We start from the raw sequence: 17,984 nt of genomic DNA on the forward strand, positions 1-17,984 counted from the left end.
ATGGGGGTCTGATGACCTGCCAAAGGACAGGTGCACTTGCCCTTTGTTATCCTGTTACAGGCTAACACACTGACCTGCAGAGGTAGCACAGCAAACCTGCTGGAAAACCACAGTATGAGTTACATTTGGGGAGAGGAGGGTATTTGACACAGGATCTCTGTGTGACCCTGGCTGACATCGAACTCAGAGATATGCCTGCCTCTCCTTACCGAGTGTTGGGATTAAAGGCGTTTTGTTTCTTTGAGACACAGTCTAATATAGCCCAGGCTAGCCTAGAGATGACCTGAGGGTCTCCACCTTCCCAGAGATTACAGGTATGCACCACCTGAACCCACGTTTTCTAATAGGGAGTCTGCTCCAACCAGCAGCTTTAGGTTCACCTGCCTTCCTAGGCTTTTTAAATCCTTGGGACCCAAACAGAGGTAACTAAGTTATTTTAGTAGGGTGAAGAGAAAAGATTTCTGGCTTGGGGGAAGACAACACTGTCAAGCTCTTAGACACCCTTTTCGGGAAAAACTGAGCCCTGCTGGACGTGTGCCTGAGGGACGTTTGGACAGAGGTCCAACCACTGCCGGGCGTGTGATGCACTCATTAATGTAATCTCAACACTTCAGAAGTGAAGGCAAGAGGGATCAGGAAGTCAAGTTCATACCTGGCTGTGCAGCCTAATTACAGGATAGCAACAGGAGTCGGGGTCCCAAAAAGACCGGGGGGAGGGGGAGGGGGATTGTATCCACGTGGACGAGTCCTTGGCCCTTTAATGGTCGGCGTCGTCCAAAGGCCACGAATCCGCTACCGGTTCGTTAGTTAATGGCAGCCTTCTCCGCCAATCGGCTGTCCGACATAGGCCCCGCCGTCCAATCGCGGCGCGTTACTGGGTGGCCAAGCGGTTGCGCGGAGGCAGAGCGCTCCGGGGCGTCCCATTGGCTGGATCAAACCCAAGCGAGCCTGTGATTGGCTCTCGCTGCGGGAGGGTTGCGATTCAAACGCGGGCGGCGGCCCGCAGCCCCGCAGTTTGCCCTTTCGTCTTCACACTCCTGCTCAGGTCCTAGCGTCTCGGGATGGCCTCGCAGAACCGCGACCCAGCTGCCGCCAGCGTCGCCGCCGTTCGCAAGGGAGCCGAGCCCAGCGGGGGCGCCGCCCGGGGCCCTGTGGGCAAGAGGTGAGCAATGCGGAGGTCACCCCGGTAGCCGGTGAGACTTGGACACCTCACCCCCGGTAGCCGGTGAGACTTGGGACACCTCACCCCCGGTAGCCGGTGAGACTTGGGACACCTCACCCCGGTAGCCGGTGAGACTTGGGACACTCACCTCCGGTAGCCGGTGAGACTTGGGACACTCACCTCCGGTAGCCGGTGAGACTTGCTTGGGACACCTCACACCCCCGGTAGCCGGTGAGACTTGGGATACAAGAGGAGCCCCAGGAACGCAGGAGATAGATGAAAGGCTGGGGGCGCTGCCAGGCGGCTCTCAGAAGACGCCCTAGGAGCGCTGGGGTTAACATGCAGCGGAAAGTTCACCCGGGTCCTGCTGTAGATGATAAGTGTGCCCCAGGTTAACCTGCCTTTGAAGAAGGGGCGAGGCCTCCGTGACAGCTCCTCAGGATACCCTCAAGTGACCTCTACTTCTCTTTTCAGGCTACAGCAGGAGCTGATGACCCTCATGGTGAGTGACGGCATGTTCTAAGACCAATTGGCCCACCCTCCCATCCCCCACCCAATTATCAGTAGCCTTCTTTCCTACTTCAGGCTCCTTGCTAATCCCATGGGTGTAACTTACTGTCTTATGGGAAATCCTTTAAACACGCACCCTCCCTTGATCACAGCTGCTGCCTTGTCGTAGGAGGCTTATCTGGTCTCATCCCTACCTACTTTGGGCCTCAGCTCTAACCTCACCCATCCCACCCTTCTTAGAATTTCTAGTCTCATCAGACCTTGGAATTCTCACTTCTGGTGGTCCTTTGCTACATTACTCTAAATAATAATCCACATATCCTAATGCCTTATTAAATATTTGAATTCCATGTATTTCCCTGTTCCACCCCCTCCTCCTAGCCTAGTGATCAACCTGTGATTTGGCTCTGTAGCTGCTCTGTTTAGGGCCTGACTATAATGATACTAGGGCAGGCGCGCACCCAGTGATCCCTTTTGCTATGCCTGAAAGTGTTTTCTTCCCCCAGATGTCTGGTGACAAAGGGATTTCCGCCTTCCCTGAATCAGACAACCTGTTCAAATGGGTAGGGACCATCCATGGAGCAGCCGGTACAGTAAGTGTGGTGTGGGAGTGGGTGTGTCACTTTGCTGAGTGTGGCAGAGGAGATGAACTCCGAGGACTAGGCTGGCTTCAGTTCTTTGAGTTCCATGGAAAGGGGCTTTTGAGGCAGCGCCCTCTGTAGACCACAAGGCTGGAGGGAGGACCTTGGCTACTGGGAAGGTACAACAAGCGTTTCCCATTGCTGCAGATCTGGTTTTAAGTCAGAAATTGGATCTGAGCCAAATCTGAATTTTCACTTTCTTGACTAAGATACTAATCGCACCACTCTGGTAGCCCTCAGGATGCCGGGTCTCAGTCTTTTGACCAGAAGGTCACTGATATCCCTCAGATAGGAAGGAAGCACCAGGGACCAACTTAACACGTTGTCTGCTGGCCAGATTCAGACTCAAGAGTTACTGCCTCCATGGCCCTGATTTAGGACTTGGATGGACGAGGGGGCTGGAGGGGTTGGGGGAGGGCGCACAAGGTGAGCAAGGGACTTAACTCTGCCCTTTCCCCAAATGCCAGGTATATGAAGACCTGAGGTATAAGCTCTCACTCGAGTTCCCCAGTGGATACCCGTACAACGCACCCACGGTCAAGTTCCTCACGCCCTGCTACCACCCCAACGTAGACACCCAGGGTAACATCTGCCTGGACATCCTCAAGGACAAGTGGTCCGCACTCTACGACGTCAGAACCATCTTGCTCTCTATCCAGAGCCTGCTAGGAGGTAACTTCTGAGACCACCAGTTTGCTAGGGCTCCCCTGAATCAACCTCCTTCTTTGTCCCTCTGACCGTTCTGAATCCTTCCACAGAACCCAACATCGATAGCCCTTTGAACACACATGCTGCTGAGCTCTGGAAAAACCCCACAGGTAGGTCCTTCTCCAGCCTTCAAAGAGGCCCTACAGACCGGGTTGGGCTCCTTCTGCATCTGCCCTGCTGCTTCTTCCAAACTCTTATAGATTAAGGGATCTTTGGGTAGGAGTATCTCCTGACCCAGGGGAGGGGTGTGTGGGGGTGTGGTGGGTGTACACACAGAGGCAGGCAGGTCTCTGAGTTCAATTCAAGGCCTGCCTGGTCTGCAAAGAGAGTTCCTCCAGGACAACCAGGGCTACACAGAGAAGCTCTCTCCTGTACCTTTCCTGAACTCTGGAAATAAATAAGTCTATCAAGGAGCTAACTAGATGGCAAGGGGGCAGGGTGCATCTACTGTACAGGGAGAACTGGCCCTGCCGACCTCCCCATCCCATCACTCACCTGAGACCTGCATGTTCTCTTCCAGCATTTAAGAAGTACCTGCAAGAAACGTATTCAAAGCAGGTCACCAGTCAAGAGCCCTGACGCAAGATGTCCAGCTTCTCTTGTGTGTTGTCTTTTTCCTTAGGTGGTCTGTCCTTTCCTTGATTTCTGAGCTGTGCTGTTATTTTTGTTTTATTGTGTTTTTTTTTTTTTTTAAATTAAGTCTGCTTGAGCCCTTACAATGTATATTAAATAAATACGTGTTGGTTGTTTTTGTATAAATTGCTGCCTCAAAGTTGCCCTCAGCCGGGGTTGGGAGGGGTGGGGCACGCCTTTTATCCCAGCAGAGGCAGGCAGATCTCTGTGAGTTCAAAGCCAGCCTGGTCTACAGAGCGAGTTCCAGGACAGGCTCCAAAGCTAAGCAGAGAAACCCTGTCTCAAAAAAAAAAAAAAAAAAAAAATTTAAAAAGTTGCCCTCCACTGGAGGTACTCAGGACAAGAAATGGGCTAGCTTAACATCTGGGCTCTGGCCTGTTCTCTACAGGGTTGGAAGCAGCTGATGGACAGTGGGGCTGAGTGGCAGGTCACTAGGATGCCACCTGTGTCTTAATCACTCTGCATATGTTCTTCACCTATAAAATGGTTGTCACAATAATGCTTATTTGCCTGGAGGTACAGCTCCCTGGCAGAGAGCATGTTCAAATACCTGGGAAGTCCTGGGTTCAATTCCAGCACCAGAAATAATGTCCATTTCCGGGGAGTTACAGCATCAACTGTGAACACACAGTGACTGTCAAGAACAGTGCCAGTTGGGTTACAGATGAGGCTAAAGCAGACCCATAAGCTCAAGAATGTGTAGGAGAGAGGGGAGCACCAGACACCTACTCTCTAACATGTCATAGATGGGGAGGCTCAGTTGCTGTACAGCAGTTCCAAGTTCTGGACCCAGGTCCCCCACAGATGGCTGGGGTTGGGGAGCACTGACCTCTATCTCCAAGCAGTGACAGACCCTGCCCAAGTTGTCAGTTCTGCAAGCAGCTGGTTGTGCAGGCCTATGGGGAGAGGCAGGAGAGGCAGAACCAGTTCCTGTTAACTGCTGTTAGCCTATGCTCAGTCCTGGGCCCTTCCTACACGTGGGAAAAAATGTTGAGTTGCCACCTCAGAAGCTAGTTGTATGCTTAGCGTTTCTCTTGGGCAGAGAGCTTTATCCATCATAATGTTTGCCCATGGTAATGTGGACAAACCCACTTGGGATCTTGTTAAAATACAACTTCCGTTGGGAGGGCTGACAGACAGGATTTCATTTCTGGTGAGCCCCAGGTTACTTTTGCTGTGGTCTAGTTAACATTCAAGGTGTTCAGCAAAGGGTGTGGTTCAGTTGGTAGAGTGCATTAGACCCTGTGTTCAGTCCCCGGAACCACATTAACCTACGTGTGCCTGTAATCCCAGCACTCCAGGAAGTACAGGCAGGAAAATCAGAAGTTCAAGATCATCCTTGACTTCGTAGTTCGAGGCCAGTCTGAGATATACCCTGCCTAGGAAAGGGGAGGGGAACTGAGACAGGTGCTGGCAATGACTCCCCTGTAATCCCAGCACCTGGAGGCAGAGGCAGGAGGATTGTTCAAGGCCAGTCTGATCTATATAGAGTTCTAAGGCAGAAGTATATATCAAAGCCCTATTTTACACACACAAAAAGGTATAATATAATGAGACATGCCTATAATTCTAGCAAAGAAAAAAGGTGTGGCTGGGCGGTGGTGGCACACGCCTTTAATCCCAGCACTCAGGAGGCAGAGGCAGGCAGATCTCTGTGAGTTTGAGGCCAGCCTGGTCTACAGAGCGAGATCCAGGACAGGCACCAAAACTACACAGAGAAACCCTGTCTCAAGAAAAGAAAAAAAAGGTGTGGTCCTGGAAACAGCACAGGTGCCAGCTAGAACAGACTTAGAGGATGCCTGACAACAGGGGAGCTCAGAAACCCACACTAAATCGACTCCAGATAAATGTTGATGTGGCCCTATCTGTGTCTGCCTTGGAAGGCTGTGACATATCCTTGTGGTGGTGTTTAGTCCTCTACATGGTCAGCTGACCTACCCTGTCACAAGAACCCAGAGTTATAACGAGTTAAGAACCAAATAAGGTTGGCTGGGCGGTGTTGGCGCACGCCTTTAATCCCAGCACTCGGGAGGCAGAGCCAGGCGGATCTCTGTGAGTTCGAGGCCAGCCTGAGCTACCAAGTGAGTTCCAGGAAAATAAGGGCCTGGACAATAGATGAGTAGGTTAAGCAAGCCTGGTGGCCTGAGCTCCATCCCCAGAACCCACGGAAAGGTGAAAGGAAAGATCAACGCCACAAAGCCATTCCCCGCCCTCCACATGACCACTGCAGTGTGCACGAACACACATCACACACATCACACAAGAAAACTGCCCCCAGTGGGATTGCTGAAAGAAGAAGGAGAACCAGGTATTGTGGTACACACCTGTAATCCCAGCATTCAGGAAGCTGAGGCAGGAGGATTGAGAGTTTGAGCCCAGCCTAGGCTACACAGTGAGACAGTCTCTTTACAAAAATAAATAAAAGTTAAAAAAAGAGGCAGGTGGCCCTCTGAGTTTGAGGCCAGCCTAATCTACAGAGTGAGTTCCAGGATGACTGGAGCTACACAGAGAAACCCTGTCTCAGGGGGGAGGGAAAAAATGATTATGATCCAAAAGCGGTGGTGCACGCCTTTGATCCCAGCACTCAGGAGGCAGAGTTAACTCCAGCCTGGGCTACAGAATTGAGTTCCAGGACAGCCAGGGCTACAGAGGGAAGAAAGGGAGAGGGTGTTTCTTGGGGTGCAAGTACTCCAGGGGAGTGCACACTGGGAGGAGTGTGGACTGCTAAGGTAGCTGGATGTCTAGTCTCCCAGAGCTTGCAGCCACGGCCAAATGCCTGTTACCACACTAGAGAATCCAGGTGAGACCGGTTTAGAAAGATCCTCTGGGCTGCAGTTTAGAGCCAGGCAAGCAAGGGTGGCCGCTCGGGTTGGAGGGCTGGACAGACAATGGCACAGCACACAGTAGGCACTTCATAAACAGCGGTGATCCCTAACCCCAGCACCGGGACGGGCTGGAAACAGGAGCTGGGAGGTGTGTGGATGGAACAAAAGGAAGAGGAGGCGCTGGAAGGTACCGTCCGCAAACCCGTCGGCCTGAGTTCAATCCCAGGCCACACATGATGCAAAGGGAAAATGACACCCAAAAGCCCTCCGATTCCTACATGTATAGCGTAGGTGCACACCAGCAAACACACGTGGCCTAAATATGATTTAAAAAAATACTGCCGGGCGGTGGTGAGGCAGGCGGATCTCTGTGAGTTTGAGGCCAGCCTGGTCTACAAAGCAAGTTCCAGAAACAGCCAGGGCTACACAGAGAAACCCTGTCTTGAAAAACCAAAAAGAAAAAAAGAAAGAAAGAAAGAAAGAAAGAAAGAAAGAAAGAAAGAAAGAAAGAAAGAAAGAAAGAAAGAAAATGTAAGTGGAGAGGCTGAAGAGATGGCTCGGTGGTTAAGGGTGCTTGTTGCTCTTGCAGAAAACCTGGGTTCAGTTCCCAGCACCCACATGGAGGCTCCAATTCCAGGGGATTCAGTACCATCTATGGCCTCCTCAGGTGCCAAGCATACATGTGGTGCACAGACACACATGTAGGTAAAGCATTTACACACATAAATCTGAAAGAATACAAATGTTTCCATGGGAGAAGAAGACAGGACAGGGATGGAGAGGGTGAGCTGCAGTAATGAATAAAATAACGATAAGTTCCCGGTTTCAAGAGTGGTGGTGAAAGACCCTAACCCTTCAGGCTTGCATCCCCCAAACCCCAGGAGAATGAGGAACTAAAAAGCTAGTTCCAAGGGCAACCTGACTCAGCCATTATTCAACCACCCCTGCCACAATGTAACAATGTAAAGAGATCTCTGTTAAGAGATGTGCTCAACTGGGACTGGGATAGTTGCAAGTGTTCCAGGAAGGACCACCGTGACCTTTGTGTAAACTCCACTCCTGCCCTGATACCCCCCTTGAGGTTTCGGGAAGAATGTACATGCAGACGTGACTGTACTCACTCTGTGATCACACCATGATCTTGTGAAACGAAATTGTATGGGAATTGTAATCTTATGGCTTTTGTGGGTTTTTCCTTTAAAAGTACCTATGTGACTACAGTACGATGCGACTCTTGCTCTTTGGAGCAGAGTTAGCCCGACTGTACAGCCGCAACAATAAACACCTCTTGCTATTGCATCAACTGGACCGGAGTCTGGGTTCTTGGGGCGCCCACTTGAGACCCAAGATTTTGGGGTCCAACAGTGGCAGGCAGGACATCGTGGAGCACACCTTTGCACTCGGGAGGCAGAGGCAGGCAGATCTCTGTGAGTTTGAGGCCAGCCTGGTCTACAGAGTGAGTTCCAGGCTAGTCATGGCTACATGGAGAGAGCCTGTCTCAAAGGCAGTATGGGTGATCTTAATCACAGCAAAAGATCCATATGCTGTATGCAATGGAGTGGAGTAGAAATGTGGCCAGTGGGACCGCCTTTGCCTAGCATGCACCTGGGCCCATATCCAGAACCAAGTAAGTGCCAGCATTTAGTAAATGATGTTTGCTAAGTGTCAGGAGCTGTTCTAAGCACTTCACACACAAGTATTTTAGAACGCCTATCCCCCGATAAATATTCGTTATCTTCATTTTACAGATGAGGAAACTGAGGCAGATTGGTTGAATTTGTCACAGGCAGTGAGGATTCAAACCCAAGGAACCTGACTCTCAGGCGAATGTCCTACAGGCAATTAGCTCTGGCTTGGTAGGAACTGAGTGGTAGGGAAGGTTAATGGCGCTGTCTGAACCAGTGGGGGCTGGGATCCAGAGAGGAGCCGGTATCTGAGCCCAGGCTTGTGGGTTGACGAATCTGCCAGGTTCCTAAGAAGGGGAAAGGCATTCTGGGGGTGAGAAGAACTTCACCATACTTCGGGATAGGATTTCACTTTAGTTAGGTCATGCCCTTGGCCCTCTGGAGAGCAATAGAGGGGGCTGAAGGGAGGGAGATGGGGGACAGGGGCAGGAACGACGCTCCCTTCCAGCTTTGCACCTGTAACAAAGTAGTTCATTCACTACCTGGGATGGATGGAAAGACCCCTCCTCCTCAGGAGGGTCCTGCAGAGTGTGAACTTACTACACCTAAGACCCCAGAGTTTCCAGAAATGGTGGGGGGGGGGGGGGGGAAGCGTTGCCCCCTGCTGGGTTCCAGCTCCCGCACACCTTCACCCTACCCGTCCCAGGCGCCTTTGCTCACCGGCGGCCAGCTCACCCTGCGGACCGTCCCCCCCATCTCACCCTCCTACCCCCCTCCGACCTCCCTCCACCCCCACCCCCCGCTCCAGCGCCAGGTACAACTGCAGCCCACTTGCCCAGCTGCCCACGGCCAGCGCCAGATGCGGGTAGCGGGCCGCGAACCTGTACAGCCGGTCCAGCACCGCCCAGCACTCCGCCGCCCGTGCCTCGGGCTCGCGTGACCCAGTTCCTTTTCCTATGCCGCCGCTCCGGGGCACGCTCTGGGCGCCAAGCCAGCCAGGCGACCCCCAAGAACCCTTGCCCTCAATCACTCCCCTGTCAGTCCGGCCAGTTTTGCATTCACTGTCAGCTTTTATTCCTTCCAGCCACAAGGCCCGAAGGAGCTTCCTTTCCCTGGTGGGGCGGGGAAGGCAAGGGTGGAGTTGTCCACACCCAGGGGGCCTGCAGTCTGGGTGGAAGCGAAGGCCGGCTCTTTACTGAACGCCCTCCATCATCTTCAGGAACTCTGCGGAGAAAAGAGGGACGCGGTCAGGGGTACCACTCCGGGAGCAGAGACCTGGCTCGCAGAGGGGTGCCCAGTCGCTAATGGGTAAATTGCACTAAGCTGCCGAGCACCCTTCAGGCCCTCAAGAGAGTGGGAGGGAACTTGCCCAGCCCCACCTACAAAGCTAAGAGCACCCTCTGGCCCTCACCATCGAAATCAATGCGGCCATCGTTGTTTTTATCGCCGTCCTTCATCAGGGATTCGATCTCCTCATCTGTCACGTGCTCCCCAGAAGCCCGGAAAATCTCAGCCAGCTCCTCAGCATCAATGTAGCCGTCTGCGTTCCTTTGGGGAAAAGGGACCGAGCAGGACGCAGGGAACCGGTGAATTTCTGGAGCCAGGCCTGACGCCTCAGCTCGCACCCTGACCCTGGCCAGCCTGCTCCTTCGCTACAGGCCAGCAGCCTCCATCCGCTCCCAAGTCAGTGATCCCAGACGCCCCCCACCCCACCCCCGCACCTGTCAAAGATGCGGAAACACTCCGCCAGCTCCTCTTCGCTCTTCCCCTTCGCATCCTCTTTCATCTGGCGGACCATCATGACCAAGAATTCCTCAAAGTCGATGGTACCGCTGCCTGCGGGGAGCGAGGGGAGCGGGAGCGGGGAGCGAGCGTCAGACTTAGCCCAGCACGCCCTGAGCCCCTCCCCACCGCCCCCTGCCCTGGAGGGCCCAGCTCACCATCCTCGTCCACCTCCTCAATGATGGCATCCAGTTCCTCTTTGGTGGGCGTCTGCCCTAGCATCCTCATCACCGTGCCCAGCTCTTTAACGCTGATGTCCCCGCCACCATCAGCGTCAAACATGTCAAAGGCAGCCTTGAACTCTACCAGGGGGAAAAGCGGGGAGGGATGAGTGAGGCCAGCTGGATCGTCAGCCTCACATCTATTCTCCCCTCCCCCCCGGTGGCCCACTCTCACTCACCAGCGATCATCTCCTCGCTGAGGTAGGACCTGGCCTCAGCCTGTTGGTCCGTCTGGAGAAAACAAAGAGAGAATCAGAGCGCAGAAGGGCAGGATTCTTACCTCAGTTTCATTCTCCTCAGCCCCCACTTGTTAGGAAGTGCCCCCTGGGCCCTCCAGAACTACTCCAAATCTGCTGCACCTCCCAGGTAGCCCTCAGTGCCCGCCCCCAGTGCTGAGGAGAGGAGACATTTAGATTATGCCTATAGTTTTCTTTTTTTTTTTTTTAAGATTTATTTATTATGCATACAGGTGCCTGCAGGCCAGAAGAGGGCACCAGATCTCATTACAGATGGTTGTGAGCCACCATGTGGTTGCTGGGAATTGAACTCAGGACCTCTGGAAGAGCAGTCAGTGCTCTTAACCTCTGAGCCATCTCTCTAGTCCCCGCCTATAGTTTTCTTACCATATCCTCTGACAGCCAAGCCAGGAACTCCCCACCCCTATCCCAGCAGTGACCTTTTGGCAAGTCACACTTCTTGGGCTGCTTTGCGGGGATAATAGGAAATCAGGGGTGGGAGAGGGTTTGGGATGTGTTAGCACCATTCCAGGGTGATTTTCTAGTTCCCCCTATCTCCTAATGCTGTTTGGTACTTGACTAGTGGCCATAAATATTTGTCCTGAACTAAATAATGGAATGCAGAGTCTCAGAACACCTGCCAAGTGCTCAGAGGCTGAGACCACAGGAAGACATGGGCAGCTTGGCCTCAGAGGGTTTGCAGAGGTGGAATTTCACACTCAGTCAATGAAGAACACACCTCCGGCACTGTGTCAAATGTGGTGGGGCCTTGCCTTGGTGTGAAAACAAGGAAATTTTGTTCTGTTTCAACATTTTGGTTTTGGTTCTGGTTTTTAGATTGTCTTGCTATGTAGCTCAGGTTGGCCTGGAACTCATGATGTAAACCAAGCTAGTCTCAAGTTCTCCATTTTTCCTGCCTCGGCCTCCTGAGTACTGGGTTTTCACGTGCATAACGTGTGACCCTTAATATACGGTTTCCGTGGATTTTTCCAGGTCACAGCCAAGCCAGGCCATCTAGGTCAGGGCTTTGGTGGCCTGGTGGTGAGGAAGGAGTGATGAGCCCCAATGTGTTCTTCAGCCAGCTGGCCCAGATCCTCCATCGCTCCTCTGCCCCTTGGCCTGATCCGGAGGGTAGGCTATTTTTAGATGGGCATGGGCATTGGCAGCTGGTCTCTGGAGTCCAATTACTCCTTCAAGTGAAGTGGGAAGGAGGATCTCAGAAGAAAATGGCAGCCCCAGGTTAGACCCCCTCTGTGGATGGTCAGGGTCTCTAACTCTGGCCTGTCACACACGCCCACTTCCCATCATCCTCAGGATTCTTGAGGATGCACCCGAGCTGGCTGCAGGCCCCATAGGCCTCCCATCGTACAGGGAAGCCCTTCTTCTCTAGCTCCCACAGGCTCGGCTGGGCCTAGGAAGCCAACTCTGGCTCTGCCTTGCTGGGTGACTTTTTCCTGCCCTCAGGGTCTCCATCTCTCCTATGAAGCAGACAGGCTGAGACCTTTTCCACACAACCCTGGCTTCAGAATGACACTATCTCAAGCCTCAGATGGTAGCCAGGACATCACAGCCTTGAGGAACGTCTTAACCAGCCCTCCCCATGCAAGAGAAGTCACAGACTTCCCAGGCTGTCCAGTTGGGTTCGAGCAACCCTTATCATCCTTCAGATGTCCACACTGCTGCCCACAGAACACCCAGTTCTGGGACTGAAGGAGGCCCAGAAGCAGCCCACCCAGAAGCAGCCTGCCCAGAAGCAGCCCGTGAACATGTCCTTACCATGGTTGCTGGTTACAGGGACTCCTCTGCTGTGGGTCGTCTCCTTCGCACTCCACCACCCGAAGGTGCCCTAGATCTCTCTAGCCCCCAGGATTTGTAGGGGCATCCTCTCTTCCCTCCTCCCTGCTCCCCAGAACTAGATACCCTGACCAATCAGATCCGGGGGCCAGTAAGCCCCACCCCTCCCAGAGTCCTAGCCCATTACCTAATTTAGCCAAGGGCCTTTGCGGGGAAATTTAAGCTTCTGAGCAGGTGGCAGGCTCTGACGTCTCCTAGATTCTTAGGAGAAGGGCTCGCCCTGCTCCACTGTCCTATGCGGCTCCCTTCCCCCAGTACATTTGCTCCAAGATGGGAGGGGATGTTCAGAATAGAGACAGCACAGTGGAAGTGGAATGGGAAGAGCCCAGGCTTGAAGTCCATGTGACTGTGGGTCCATGGTGAGGCCCTCAAAGCACACCTTTTTCCGAGATAGAAACGGCAGATGTGAGCCGAGACGAATAAGTCACCTAGCCTATGCTAGGCGCCTAGGGCTGGTGCTTGGCCCAACGGGGAAGGGATACCTAGGCGACTACTTACTGAACTCTCACATGTCACGTCTCCACACTACGCTGAGCATCTCAGCTCCATGATCTCATCTGGTGTTCATCCTGTGAGGTGGTAACTATTATTAACCCCATCTGACTAGAGTGCTTTGTAAGTCACACAGGTCTACTGAAGAATTCTTTTCCCCCGGTTTGGAGGCCAGATCTCATGTGTTCCGGGCTGGCCTTGAACTTCTTAGGTAGCTATGATGATGTTGACGTTCTAATCCCCCTGCCTCCACCTCCAGATTGCTGGGATCTACAGGCATATGCCACTAAGCCCTTTTAAGGCTTTGATTGATTTTACAACAGAGTCTCCACTGTCACCTGAGCTGGCCTGGAACTCCTGGGCTCAAGCAATCCTCTTGCCTTACTCTCCCAGATCACTGAGACTATAGGTGTTGATAGATTTATGCAGTGCTGGGAAACCAAGTCAGGGTTCTGTGCATGCTATAAAGCACTCTACTGACTGAGCTACGTCCCCGGCCCTGGTGATTCTTTTCAAACTTATTTTTTTAATGTGTATGGGTGTTTTGTCAGCATGGATGTCTGTGCACAATGTACATGCCTGATGCCCAAATGGACCAGCAGAAGGCATCAGATCCCACAGCTGGGAGCCACAGTGAGAATGCTGGGAATTGAACCAAGGTCCTCTGGGAGAGCAGCAAGTGCTCTTAACCAGTTCTTATTATTTAACCTTTACTGTGGAATAAAGTTAGGACAAGCAGGCCTTGGGGACCCACCCAGAAGAAGTGTACAAAGCTATGAGAGTGGGTCTTATATTAGGAGAAATGAACATGACAAAAATAAAAAGGATTCTTCTCTCAAGCTATGCTTATGCAGGGAAAAAGCATTTAGAGCCACTTTTTGGTGAGAAAGACAGGTTCTCTAAATAATAAAGAGGTAACAAGTGGATTTGTCCTAGACATTATCTATCTAGACCTTCCCAGCCTCTACAAAGTGAGGTTCTAGAGTCTTCTATTTGTGTCGTAGAGTATCCAAGGCTGAGCCTTCATTTTTTCTTTGTCTTTCTTATTATTATTAATTTTTTTGAGATAGGGTCTCATGTAACTCAGGCTAGCTTCAAACCCACTATGTAGCTGAGGACGACCTTGAACTTCTTCTGATCCTCCTGCCTCTACCTCCCAAACGCTGGGGTTTTACACATACACCATCACACCTGATTTTATTTGATGTTGGGAGCTGAAAGCAGAGCTTTGTGCATGATAGACAAGCACGGTACCCAGCGAGCTGCCTTCATTTCTATGAGCAAAACGTTCATTCATCAGTGTAGTTATTCAGTTTTTATTTCTATGGTGAAATCCCTGGGGTTTGGAATGTAAGTGTATATATGAAATATTCGTAAATACACATAAAATATGACAATATGAAAGGGGGCAGCTAGCCCTTTCCTGAAGTTCAGCTGATCCTTTGTAGAGTGAAAGTGGGGGGCAGAAGGAGTCCAAAGGGAACGCACCCTAAGAATCCACAGGGTCCAGGCTGAGCGGTGAGGTAGGCAAGCCTCGTGGACAGTTGCTAAATCAACAGAAAGAACGTGGAGACAACTAAGTCTGGGGCCAGGGAATGGTGGACCAGACCCCAAGGAAGGCAGATGGACAGTGGCAGCTGGGCCGCACTCTTCCCTATATATAGACATTCCAAAGAAAGCTCAGAGGAGCCGGGCCAGGCTAACGAAGGCCTCCCTCTGCCAGGCAGAGGATCAAGGCATGATACTCAGGGGAGTTCAGCTTGGACAACGCACACTGGGATCGCTTGTCTGAAGCAGGAGGAAGACAGCCCTTAGCCACCACCCGTCACTAATTCATTCCTGTTTATTTGGTGAACCAGTAAGAACCAAGGTCCCAAGTGCAGTCAAGCACATCATCTGCTCTCATTTCAGCCTCTCTTCTCACCTTGCAGCCTCACTCTGGCCAGACTTCAGTACTGCCCCAAACACCACCCTCCATGAACGGCAGGACTTTGCATTTTCTAGAAGCTCCCTGACGTCTTTCTCAGCTTTCAAATCGCTTCCTCCTGTATCCCTTCTCCCCTCCACTCCTGCTATGTGGTTCAAGGAGAGAAATTGCTTCCGAAAGTGGTCCTCTGACCTCGACACTTGAGCCATGTCACGTGTGAGCCCACACTCAATCATAATAAAAACAGAGAACCAGCGTGGTAGCTGTAATCTGGAGGTGGAGGCAGGAAGATGGGGACTAAGGATTTAATGGCAGCCTTGGATACATCTCAGAAAAAGGAGAAAAAAGGCGACGGGAGGTGTCTCTATCAGTAAAGTACTTGCCACACAAGCATCAGGACTTGAGTTTAGACTCTCATTAGCCATGTGGGACCGTAAGCCCAGCAATGGAAGGGGTGATGGGGTAGGAATTGAGACTAGCAGATCCCTGGTGCTCACTGGCCACCCAGCCTAGCTAAATGGCAACATTTGACCTCCATACACACACACACATGTACACTACACCACACACACACACACACACACACACACACACAAAACCAGACAGAGCACTCCTAACTCTGACCCCATTTACATGAGAAATATGTCAATGGAAGTGATGGGCCACTTTTTTGTTTGTTTCATTTTTTGTTGTTGTTGTTGTTTTTGTTTTTGAAGACAGGCTTTCTCTGTGTAAGTCCTAGCTGTCTTGAAACTTACTTTGTAGACTAGGCTGGCCTCAAACTCACAGAGATCCACCTGGCTCTGCCTCCCGAGTGCTGGGATTAAAGGCGTGCACCACCATTGCCCAGCGATGGCCCACTTTTTAAAACTTTAATATTTTGTGTGCACACACACACTCAAATGCCACAGTGCATATGGGACGGTCAGAGGACAAGCTGCAGAGCTGGTTCTCCCCTCCACCTGTGGATCCCTGGAATTGAACGTGGGTTGTCAGGCTTCCTGGAGGGTCCCACTGAGCCATCTCACTGGCCCACTTATTTGGGCAGTGGCGGGATTTTTTTTTTTTTTTAAATAGGGCCTCACTACCTAGTTCAGATTGCCCTCTAAATTACAATCCTCCTGCCTCAGTCTCCCAGGTGCCACAATTGGCAGCATGCTGTCTTTCTTGCCTGACTGGACAGACCAGATTTCTTTCCATGTTATGAACATCAGTTCTTTCTTTTTCCTTCATTCCTTCCTGTTTGTTTAGTTGCTGCTGTAGTTGTTTTGAGTTAGGCCTTGAAGTCAGGATCCTCCTGCCTCAGCTACTCAGGTGCTGAGATTACAGGTGTGCATGATCATGCCTGGCCGAATCTCAGCTGTGCATCCAGACTTGCGTGGCATATACTAAAAAGTTAATAACCAGCCAGTAGCAGGAGAATGAGTGGCGTCTTTTTTGTCTTCACAGTATGCCTGTATGCAAATGCAGAGTAGTTAGGCTTGGAATCACCAACACCTTAAGTCCCAGCTTCCCTACTTTCCTTCCACCAGATGGGAGTACCTCCCTTCTTTTCTCAGGTTTCACTATGTCACCCTGGCTGGCCTAGAACTCACTCTGTAGACCAGGCTGGCCTTGAATTCACAGAGACCCACCACCCACAAGTGCTGGGATTAAAAGTGTGTACCACCGTGCCTGGCTTTTTTCTAAGACTTATTTATTTTTAATTATATGTATATGTGTGTCTGTGTTTGGGTTTGTGCACATGTGTGCAGATACCCTTGGAGACCAGAAGAGGGCATTGGATCCCCTGCAGTTACTGGAGGTTATAAGCCACCAGTTGTGGGTGCTGAAAACCGATTTCTGGTCCTCTGCAAAAACAGCACACACTCTCAACCACTAAGTCATCTCTCCAGCCCCAGCCTCAATTTCTTCATATTGAAAATGAATCATTACTGTCCAGTAGCTGCCGCCTATGAGACCGACATGTGACAGTGTGTGAAATGCCTACAAGAAGACAGCATGAGTCCTAAAAACTGAGACCTTTCTGTTCAATGAAGGCCAGGTTTTCCATTCAAAAGTATCTTCCCATCGGTCCCTGGGCCCTGAAACAGGGTAGGAGATACCTTCTGAGACACCTTTTTTTTGTTTTGTTTTGTTTTTGTTTTTCGAGACAGGGTTTCTCTGTGTAGCTTTGGAGCCTGTCCTGGATCTCGCTCTGTAGACCAGGCTGGCCTCGAACTCACAAAGATCCACCTGATTCTGCCTCCAGGGTGCTGAGATTAAAGGCGTGTGCCACTACCGTCCGGCTGAGACATTTTATTTTGAATCAGGATTTCTGTATGTATCTCTGGCCGTCCTGGAACTTGCTACATAGAGCAGGCTGGCCTTGAACTCAGAGAGATCCCACTTTCTCTGCTTCCAGGGTGCTGGGATTAAAGACATGCGCCACCAGGCCACCATGCTTGGTCTTTGAGGTACCTTGTTTTATTGTCTAGCTGGCCGATTTCGACTCTGCCCTGCTAGGCCTTGCGACAGGAAGCAGCAATAGTTTTCTTGACTACTGTTACTCGGCAGTAAAAGATAAAACTGCAGTTGTCCGAGAGCTACAGAAATTACCCGACTGACCCTGCGAGCGTGGGAAAAGAAGTCAAATCCAAGAGCTCCACACTAGAATCTCTGGCAAACTGTGCGACCTTGTACAAGTAACAGCCTCTCTGCGTCTGTTTTCCTGTTTGACTACTTCCCATAGGTGAAGCCCAGACGAACGCTCACACCAGGCACTGCAGTAAGGACCTTACAAGAGCTGAAAATGTAGTCTTAGTATTAGAACTCTTGTTTCATAGGAGAAAACCTAGGCTGGGCGAGGCCGATTTCAGGCTTTTCTCACGTGAGAACCGAGCTCCCAAATGCCCCGAAATTACACTGTAAAGTTACACAGCACTGCATGGAAATTAGGGGGAAAGCTTGGGGCTGCCCCAGGAGTCAGGTAGGGCTGGGGCAAGTTCAAGAGGGTGCAAGGCCAGCCCGATCGGGGACGGTTTCCGGGGAGGCTAGCCCGGCCACCGCCTGCGTCCCTCCCGAAGGCAGCATCCCGGGATTCTAGCAGTTCCAGGGGCGGGCGGGGCGGGGCGGGGCCGGGCTGGGCGGCGACAGGAAGAGGCTAGGCGGCGCTGTGAGCACCCTGGGTCGAGAGCCCCTTAAAGCCGCGGGTCGCCGCACCGGATCCGGGGAACCCGCCCTGGACACACTCAGGACGTTGTGGGTGGAGGCGCGGCCCGGGCTGCGGGGAGGGGCAAGGTAGAGCCCGGCCTCCTGCACGTCCCGGGCTGCGGCTGCCCCTGGGCGTGGCCTCTTCAGTCCCACCCACTGACACGCCCCCGGGCCCC

At 51.9% G+C, this 17,984-nt stretch overlaps 2 protein-coding genes across 2 annotated transcripts; one reads left to right on the forward strand and one right to left on the reverse strand.

Annotated features, from left to right (window-relative positions):
* Nucleotides 1–961: 961 nt before the first annotated feature.
* On the forward strand, nucleotides 962–3,725 carry Ube2c (ubiquitin conjugating enzyme E2 C). The gene is made up of 6 exons (XM_059259760.1): nucleotides 962–1,162; nucleotides 1,637–1,664; nucleotides 2,179–2,265; nucleotides 2,781–2,985; nucleotides 3,072–3,131; nucleotides 3,542–3,725. Exons 1-6 carry the CDS (start codon nucleotides 1,062–1,064, stop codon nucleotides 3,598–3,600), a joined length of 540 nt encoding a protein of 179 aa, XP_059115743.1. The 5' UTR covers nucleotides 962–1,061; the 3' UTR covers nucleotides 3,601–3,725.
* A 5,448-nt stretch (nucleotides 3,726–9,173) lies between these two features.
* Tnnc2 (troponin C2, fast skeletal type) lies at nucleotides 9,174–12,239 on the reverse strand. Its single transcript, XM_059259762.1, has 6 exons — nucleotides 12,120–12,239; nucleotides 10,287–10,338; nucleotides 10,045–10,188; nucleotides 9,826–9,940; nucleotides 9,516–9,652; nucleotides 9,174–9,328 (listed from the first exon to the last, which is right to left on the reverse strand). The coding sequence occupies exons 1-6, from the start codon at nucleotides 12,120–12,122 to the stop codon at nucleotides 9,297–9,299; spliced, it is 483 nt and encodes a 160-aa protein (XP_059115745.1). The 5' UTR covers nucleotides 12,123–12,239; the 3' UTR covers nucleotides 9,174–9,296.
* Between the last annotated feature and the right edge of the window lie 5,745 nt (nucleotides 12,240–17,984).

Source organism: Peromyscus eremicus, chromosome 4 (genome assembly GCF_949786415.1).
Source record: "Peromyscus eremicus chromosome 4, PerEre_H2_v1, whole genome shotgun sequence".
NCBI lineage: Eukaryota > Metazoa > Chordata > Mammalia > Rodentia > Cricetidae > Peromyscus > Peromyscus eremicus.

What these genes read in the sequence shown, in the direction of transcription:
- Ube2c (XM_059259760.1), top strand. Translation starts at nt 1,062, where the DNA reads ATGGCCTCGCAGAACCGCGACCCAGCTGCCGCCAGCGTCGCCGCCGTT. An exon ending in CGGGGCCCTGTGGGCAAGAG is followed by an intron (nt 1,163 to 1,636) that starts GTGAGCAATGCG and finishes TTCTCTTTTCAG; the next exon opens with GCTACAGCAGGAGCTGATGA. An exon ending in GCTCTGGAAAAACCCCACAG is followed by an intron (nt 3,132 to 3,541) that starts GTAGGTCCTTCT and finishes GTTCTCTTCCAG; the next exon opens with CATTTAAGAAGTACCTGCAA.
- Tnnc2 (XM_059259762.1), bottom strand. An exon ending in TGAGGAGGTGGACGAGGATG is followed by an intron (nt 9,941 to 10,044) that starts GTGAGCTGGGCC and finishes CGCTCCCCGCAG; the next exon opens with GCAGCGGTACCATCGACTTT. An exon ending in TGTTTCCGCATCTTTGACAG is followed by an intron (nt 9,653 to 9,825) that starts GTGCGGGGGTGG and finishes TTTTCCCCAAAG; the next exon opens with GAACGCAGACGGCTACATTG.